The sequence below is a fragment of the Raphanus sativus genome, chromosome 8 (genome assembly GCF_000801105.2).
Source record: "Raphanus sativus cultivar WK10039 chromosome 8, ASM80110v3, whole genome shotgun sequence".
Taxonomy (NCBI): domain Eukaryota; kingdom Viridiplantae; phylum Streptophyta; class Magnoliopsida; order Brassicales; family Brassicaceae; genus Raphanus; species Raphanus sativus.
This window is the reverse complement of record NC_079518.1, coordinates 24,379,681-24,387,884: the sequence shown is the minus strand read 5'-3', so window position 1 is coordinate 24,387,884 and position 8,204 is coordinate 24,379,681. Positions and strand designations below refer to the sequence as shown.

At 36.7% G+C, this 8,204-nt stretch overlaps 1 protein-coding gene and 1 pseudogene across 1 annotated transcript; one reads left to right on the top strand and one right to left on the bottom strand.

Annotated features, from left to right (window-relative positions):
- Window positions 1–4,025: 4,025 nt before the first annotated feature.
- Window positions 4,026–4,364, bottom strand: LOC108820356 (precursor of CEP16). The gene has a single exon (XM_018593305.1). It carries the CDS (start codon window positions 4,362–4,364, stop codon window positions 4,026–4,028), a length of 339 nt encoding a protein of 112 aa, XP_018448807.1.
- Window positions 4,365–5,646: 1,282 nt separating this feature from the next.
- On the top strand, window positions 5,647–7,901 carry LOC108820355 (uncharacterized; annotated as a pseudogene).
- Window positions 7,902–8,204: the final 303 nt, after the last annotated feature.

The following is an 8,204-nucleotide window of genomic DNA, read 5'->3' as shown; positions in this document are numbered from 1 at the left end:
ACACAAGACTTGTTCGTATACTCCACAACAAAACGGAGTTGCGGAGCGGATGAACAGAACAATCATGGACAAAGTTCGGTGCATGCTAGTGGAGACAGGATTAGGGCAAGAGTTTTGGGCCGAAGCCGCGTCAACGGCCGCATATGTGATCAATCGATCTCCAAACTCTGCGATTGATTACGAGCTACCCGAAGAACGATGGACAGGTACTAAGTGTGACTTAAGTAACCTTAGAAGGTTCGGGTGCTCCGCGTTTGTTCATAAGGTTCAAGATAAAACAAGTCCAAGGGCCATAAAAGGAGTATTTGTGGGATACCCGTTCGGTATTAAAGGTTATCGTGTGTGGATGCCAGAAACTGGTAAGTGCGACACCAGTAGGAACGTGGTATTTAACGAAGAAGAGTTATACAAGCACACAAAACACGCCAAGAAAGACGCGGAAGTTGCGAGCATGGAGGATAAAAGAAAAGAAAACCGAACGAGAAGAGTGACATTCAAAGAAGATTTGATAGAAGGCCCGACTCCATCAAACGTTGACGACGAGGAGCAAACTGCTCAAGGTGGAGGATCTATCTTAAGAGAAACATCTAACAGCTCAGAAGAAGACGTGTGGAGTGAAGAAGACGAAACTGTTTCAGAAACAGAAACAAATTTGGATGATTACATGCTGGCAAGGGACCGAGTTAGAAGGCAAATAAAACCACCATCGAAGTACGAAGACGAGGATTTCGTAGCTTATGCATTAGCAGCAGCAGACGAGATAGAAATAGATGAACCTAAGACCTTCACGGAAGCTATGACGAGTAAGAAAGGGAAGCTATGGAAGAATGGAGCTAACGAAGAGATGGACTCACTCGAACGGAATCGTACATGGATCTTGATCGAGAAACCTGAGAATGCAATGGTTATTGGATGCAAGTGGATCTTTAAGTTAAAACCGGGGATACCGGGAGTGGAAGAACCAAGGTATAAGGTGAGATTGGTGGCTCAAGGTTTCTCACAACAGGAAGGAATTGATTACAACGAAGTGTTCTCTCCGGTGGTGAAACACGTATCAATTCGCATCATGCTCTCAATCGTGGTTAACAATGACTACGAGCTCGAGCAGATGGACGTAAAGACGGCGTTCTTACACGGGGACCTAGAAGAAAGAATTCTTATGAAGCAACCAGAGGGTTTTGTTAAGAAAGGGGATGAAAACAAAGTGTGTTTGCTTAAGAAGTCTTTGTATGGGTTAAAACAATCTCCGAGGCGGTGGAACAAGAGGTTTGATTGTTTTATGAAGACTCAACAGTTCGTAAGAAGCAAGGAGGATCCATGCGTCTACATGAAGAACGTTAAGACAGCACAAGCTGTATTCTTACTCCTATACGTTGATGACATGCTCATAGCCTCAGGAGATAAGCAAGAGATCAAGAACATCAAGGAGAGTTTAAGTAAGGAATTCGAGATGAAAGATTTAGGAAAAGCATCAAGAATATTAGGGATGGATATCATACGAGATAGAGCAAAGGGAACTCTAATATTGTCGCAGGAAAGTTACTTACGGAAGGTGGTGGAGACATTCGGAATGACGGATGCTAAAGCCGTAGTAACACCAACTTCATCTCAATTCAAGCTAAGGAGTTTAAGACCAGAGCAAAAGGAAGAGGAAAGGGTGTTCATGGAAGAAATTCCCTATTCAAGTGCAGTAGGGAGTATAATGTACGCAATGGTCGGTTCTCGACCGGATCTGGGTTTTGCGGTGGGATTAATAAGCAGATATATGTCTGAACCAGGAAGAGAACACTGGGCAGCTGCTAAGTGGGTTTTAAGGTACCTAACAGGAGCTACAGGAAGGTGTCTAACTTTTACTAAAGGATCGAAGTTCAGCATAGAGGGATTTTGTGATTCTGATTACGCAACAGACCTGGACAGAAGAAGGTCTGTTACAGGTTACGTGTTTCAAATTTGGGGAAATACGGTAAGTTGGCGGTCGGGATTACAAGACGTGGTAGCTCTTTCAACAACCGAAGCCGAGTACATGGCTCTAACCGCGGCTGCGAAAGAAGCTTTATGGCTAAGAAGACTATGCAAGGAACTTGGATTTGATCAAGAAAGTGTCAAGATAAATTGTGATTCACAAAGCGCTATAGCCCTAGCAAAGAATCATGTTCATCACGAGCGAACTAAGCATGTCGACACTAAGTATCATTTCATCAGAGATCTAGTTGAAGATGGCAGTGTTACTCTATCTAAGATCCATACTAGCAAAAACCCAGCAGATTTTCTAACTAAGGCCTTACCCGGGCAGAAGTTTGATCTATGTTGTGAACTCCTCAAAATAGCCTAAGAGAACGGCACGGCAGGTAACTTAGTTATCGATCACCTCGCACAAGAAGAAGTAATTAAAGTTAGAGCACAAACTTTACTTCTTATCGATAACAAGGAAGCTCTAGGTGGAAGTTACCTGCTATGGAAGATGCGAGGCAAGGAGGTCTCAGCTCAAGGTGGAGTAGCTGAGAAAGACCAATACAGGATCTCTAGGGGACACGAATGGTTAACTGAAACATGGAGACAAAGTTATTGAGAGAACGTCTTAAACAACTAAGAAAAAAAAAGTTGAAGGGAGACGAGTACCTCAAGCGGTAACTAGGAGGCTCAATGGATCGACAGATAAGATTAACGGGGAATGTCTTAAACAGCCAAGTACGAAGCTGAAGGGAGACATGAGTCGTTGATACAGCGGAACGGAGGAGACACATCGGCTGATCCGAAGCTGGAAGAAGATCGGAAACATTGAGAGGTTACTAAGGAGTTTTCACTATCAAGTCAGGATAAAGGCAAGAGAAGTAAGGAGATGAACAGCTTAAATCAAAGAATCGAAGATCACATACCGAAAAAAAGGGGACGTCAAATTTTCGGTAAAGTCTCTCAAGTCTCTGATGGTTCAAGAGAACAATTTTCTCTGGGGAAAGAAGAAGTCACGATCTTCTGACAAGGATCAGAGATTAGAGACGCCGCCAAAGAAGCACTGGTGGTGGGATCGCGAGACTGAGATATGGAGGAGCTGGGTCGAATATTTTCGAAAGGAGAGATAGAATGGAAGATCGAAGGTCCTTGACGAAGGATATGATCAGTGGAGGCCATCATCGCCTGAAGTCACCATCATCGCAAGCGTCGCCGTCCATGGAAGAAGGAGAGCTCAAAAGACGTCTTCGGTGGTAACGAAGAGGAAGAGAAGGGAAGCAAATGTGATTAAAGCCCAAGATGGAGTTTATTAGACCAATGGGCTCTAATTGATTTGTCTTGGCCCATCTCTTTTATCCTGCAACAAAGAAAAAGTCGGTTAGTAAAAACGGCAAATACGTTAAGGCAAATACGTAAAGGCAATTTGCCATATTACTTTACAATAGAAACTAGGAACTTCTTCATATATAAATAGGACTTGATAGGCATAAGTTAATCATCCAGTCAAGAGAGCAATAGAGATTTAACGAGAGATAGAGATCAAAGAGTTGTGATTTCATCTTTCAAGTATTGTATTAAATCTCAGTTTGGTTTATTCTAATAAAGAGAATACGTTTTGGTCGTTCTTGTTCTAAAGTTATAAAGCACAAGCAAGGTTAAATCCTTACAGTTAATTTGTTTGTCAAGAGCAATGAATCCATTAGAAATTCTGAAAACTTACTGAACCATATATAAGGTGCTTTATTTATACTTGTAGAAGGCTGTCTACCAAGTTTTGCCTGAAACTAAAGAATTCTCTTAGGCAAATCGAGACGCATCTCGTTGTGTTGAATTACCTCAGTCAAATTGTTGTTTTGAAATTGTAGAAAACATAATTAAGGTTTGGCTATATGGTTATTATGTAGATAGTAGAGACAAGATAAAGGAGAAAATCATAAATATTGGAAGAAGGTCACATTTTAGAGGCTACTAAAACATGGTAAGGTTGTTTTTTTTTTTTTTTTTTGCTAAAGAACATAGTAAGGTTATTACATCTGCATATATATTTTCATAGTTTAAATTCGTAGATCTTGTTTTTAGTGTCCAACACCAGGACTAGGACAAGAGTTGTCTCTGACTCGTCCAAAGGTCTTGTATCCCATGGCTCGATAATGACCAACCCCTGGGCTTGGCCCGGACTGTTTCACTGTGGCTAGCCAAGAAACATCTTGTACAGATGACTCAACTGGTTTGGGCTTAGACATTACGCTTCCATTGTACACAGGCGAATCTCTTAACCGGGTCAAAGCTGTCGAACCATACTTGACCGGTCGTCCTTCAGTGGCTAGGAACACTGATCCCACCATAATTATCAGAACAAGGACCAATACTACGTAGTGCTCGGTGCGGCTCTTAGCCATCAGGGCCATCACCATGATTTCTGTAGTCGTAACACGAATATATTAATCTCTATATGTATTTAATATGTTGATCATGATAAAGTTTAGTTTAGGAGTATTTATAGTGTACAAGAAAGATGAGTGCGAGGGAATAATATATCTTATATATCAAAATAGAAGTCACAACTCATTTCATGTGTAACTTTTTTTAAGTTAAACAATTCATTAAAGTTTTTATTAAATATGTCTTTGTTATTACTTTATAATATCCTAACCATAAATTTTGTTCATGTGTATATTACATAAGTTACCATTAAATTTTAAATTATTCCTAGAATCTAGATAATGATAACTTCTTTCCTATTAATATTTATGTAACTAATTAATTTTGTATTATATCTAAATATTTTCATTAATTTCGAAATTTGAAATATTATTATACATTAATATATTAATTTATTGTTTAGAAAATGAAAAATTAAAATTAGATCATATTTTTATCTAATTTATAATCATAATCATGTTAGGAAAATTATATATTTTATCTAAAATGTATAAGCATTAAAAATATTCGTAAAAATAAATTCAGTTTTGAAGGTGGATCATAATTTAGCATAAATTTAATACAAAATATTTTTTAAATATATTTCTTTATGTATATATAAATTTGTTTAATAACTAAATGAAAATACATTAGGAAAAATATATAATAAAAAGAGATAAATACATGTGATGGTTTTAAACAAGTGATTAATTATAACAGGTAAATTATAAAGTTATTGTATTTGAAATAGTTATATAAGCAATTAAGTATATAATTAATGTTAAAAATATACTATTAAAGATCGAATATATATAATTGAAAACAAATACCTGTACGGTTGCGCGGATGAAAATCTAGTAATTGTTATATGACCCATAAATCTAATGTAGCTCAACATAAAAAGAAAGATAATTTCAGTTTTAAAAGTCCAATCCAATACAAAAGGACATTAATAATGGAAATTTTTAATTTTGACCTAGTTAGTAGTTGCCCACGTTTTGATATTTGTGTTTCTTTCTTTTAACTTTTGTCGCAGGCGAACAAAAAGACTATGACAAAAAAGTTCAGAAAAAGATAAAAGGTAAACTAGATGAAAATTTTGATTTCTTCGATCTAAATAGTAAGAAATTGCGAGAACATAAATTCTAGTCTTATGCTAATTTTTTTAATGTTTTTTTACAGAAACAGATTCAATGGAAAAATATTTTAAGCCTAAAAGAAAATTTCTGTCTACATCTGAAAACCATGAAGATGATTTGTCTTCTCCAAAAAAGAATGACTCTGAAGTTGTTTTGGAGAATTTACCTAGTGATCCTCGAGATAAAGAAAAGGATAACCGAATATCCTTCAAATCAAAGAGATAAGGTAAGATGCAAATATCTTATGAGATGTCCTTGTCAACCTCGTGGTCATGAATTTCCTAAAACATTGTTTCAAAGTAAACTGAGACGATGCAATCCCTCTTGGTTTGATCTCTATGGCGACTGGTTAGAATATAGTGTGAAAAGGATAAAACATTTTGTTTGTTCTGCTACTTGTTTAGAGATTACACTGAAAACAAATGTGGAAGTGATGTGATTTGTGGTCAATGGATTTGATTACTGGAACAAGACAGAGAGATTACGTGCTCATGTAGGAGCAGTGAATAGTTTTCACAATGCATTGAAAATGGCTGATTATCTGATGAAACCAGAACAATCAATTATTCATGCTTTTTATAAGCAGAATGACGCGGTCAAAAATGAATACAAGATCAGATTGAATGCTTCAATTGATGCTTGTAGGTATTTGCTAAGACAAGGACTCCCGTTCAGAGGTCATGATGAATCAGTGAATTCAGTTAACAAGGGAAACTTTTTGGAGCTTCTGAAATGTACTACAGAGCAAAATGAAGTTGTAAGTAAAGTTGTGTTGGAGAATGCTCCAAAAAACAACCAGATGGTGTCCCACAAAATTCAGACAGATATAGTTCACTGCTTTGCGGAAGAAGTGATTGAATCTGTTATCAAAGAAGTTGGTCATGATGTATTTTGTTTGTTCGTGGATGAATCTGCATATGTTTCTGATAAAGAGCAAATGGCAACGGTTTTGCGCTTTGTTGATACACATGGGATAATTAAAGAAAAGTTTTTTGGTCTGGTTCATGTGAAAGAAACTTTTTTTTTTTATCTCTGAAGTGCTGTTGATTCATTGTTTGCTAAACATGGATTAAGTATGAAGAAGTTAAGAGGACAAGGTTACGATGCAGCAAGTAATATGAAGGGCGAATTCAATGGGCTGAGAGCTCTAATTCTGAGAGTGAATGTAGTTCAGCATATTATATCCATTGTTTTGCTCATCAACTTCAATTAGTTGTTGTTGCGGTTGCTCAGAAGCATTTTCAAGTTGGAGATTTCTTTGAAAAGATTGTTGGAGCTTCTTGTAAGAGGAAATATATGGTTCGAGAAGACCACCGGAAGAAAATTGAGGAAAGAACTAAGAAAGGAGAAATTAAGACTGGAAAGGGACTGAACCAAGAGGTTTCATTTCAAAGACCCGGTAAAACTCGTTGGGGTTCTCATTACAAAATATTGCTGCAGTTGGTTGATTTGTTCGCTTCTATCATTAAAGTGCTTGAGTATGTTGAAATCTATGGAAGTGATGGTATCAAAAGACGTCAATCTAATGGTCTTCTCAAGTACTTCCACACCTTTGATTTTGTGTTCTACTTACAGTTGATGTTGCTTCTTCTTGGGATCACAAATAACTTGTCAAAGGCTCTCCAAAAGAAAGATCGGGACATTTTGAATGCTATGTCGCTTGTGAAATCCACCAGGCAACAGTTGTACAAAATCAGAGATGATGGATGTGTATCTCTGATAAATAAAATTTCTTCCTTCTTTGAGAGCTACAAGATTTGAGTTTCTAGTTATGGATGATGAGTTTGATTCAAAGAATTCAAGGAAAATAAGCAATATAAGCAACTTGCATCATTACAAGGTGGAGTGTTTTTACACTGTATTGGATATGCAGATTCAAGAGTTTAATGACTGTTTTGATGAGGTAAACACATAACTGCTTGGCTGCATTGCTTCTTTGAGCCTCAATAATTCATTTCAGGAGTTTGATCAGTTAAAAGTTATAAGATTGTCTGATTTTTATCCTGAAGATTTTAGTTCTATCGAGCAAATTACTCTTGAGCATCAATTAGGTCTCTATATTGACAATATTCGGGAAGATAAAAGATTTTCTAATTTGAAGGATCTTGGAGATCTTGCATGCATGATGGTGAAGACAAATAAACATCTTTCACATCTTCAAGTTTATCGGCTTTTGAAGCTAGTGTTGACTTTACATGTTGCCACCGCTACCGTTGAAAGATGTTTTTAAGGGATGAAGATTGTGAAGACTAACTTGCGAAATCAGATTAGTAATCAATTTTTAAATGATTGTGCTTTTGCTTTGTTGGAAAAGAGTTGTTTGAGAATTTAACAAACGAAGCAGTTGTTAAACGATTCCAAAATATGTAAGCTCGTAGGATAAATTTGTAAGGTACTTTTTAGTTATGAAATTTTTTTTTCTAAATGAGTGAGTTATTAAAGTGCCCCCAATTAATAATAGTTCTGGATTCTCCACTGGCCACCTCCATAAATTTCAACAAGGAGAGATCATATTCACGTAAATTAAAGTATTGAGTTGCGCACGTAAACTAAAAGTACACGTTGATTCGTTGAGTTTGGTTACAACTACAAGACATAATTGACATCATACAGTGATGTTGATGGTTAGAGCACTTCGAGTCATTAAGAACCTCTTTTAGAATTCACAGAATATAAAACTAATAGATTTAATAG

Coding starts and splice junctions, on each gene's coding strand:
- LOC108820356 (XM_018593305.1), bottom strand. CDS start 4,364: ATGGTGATGGCCCTGATGGCTAAGAGCCGCACCGAGCACTACGTAGTA.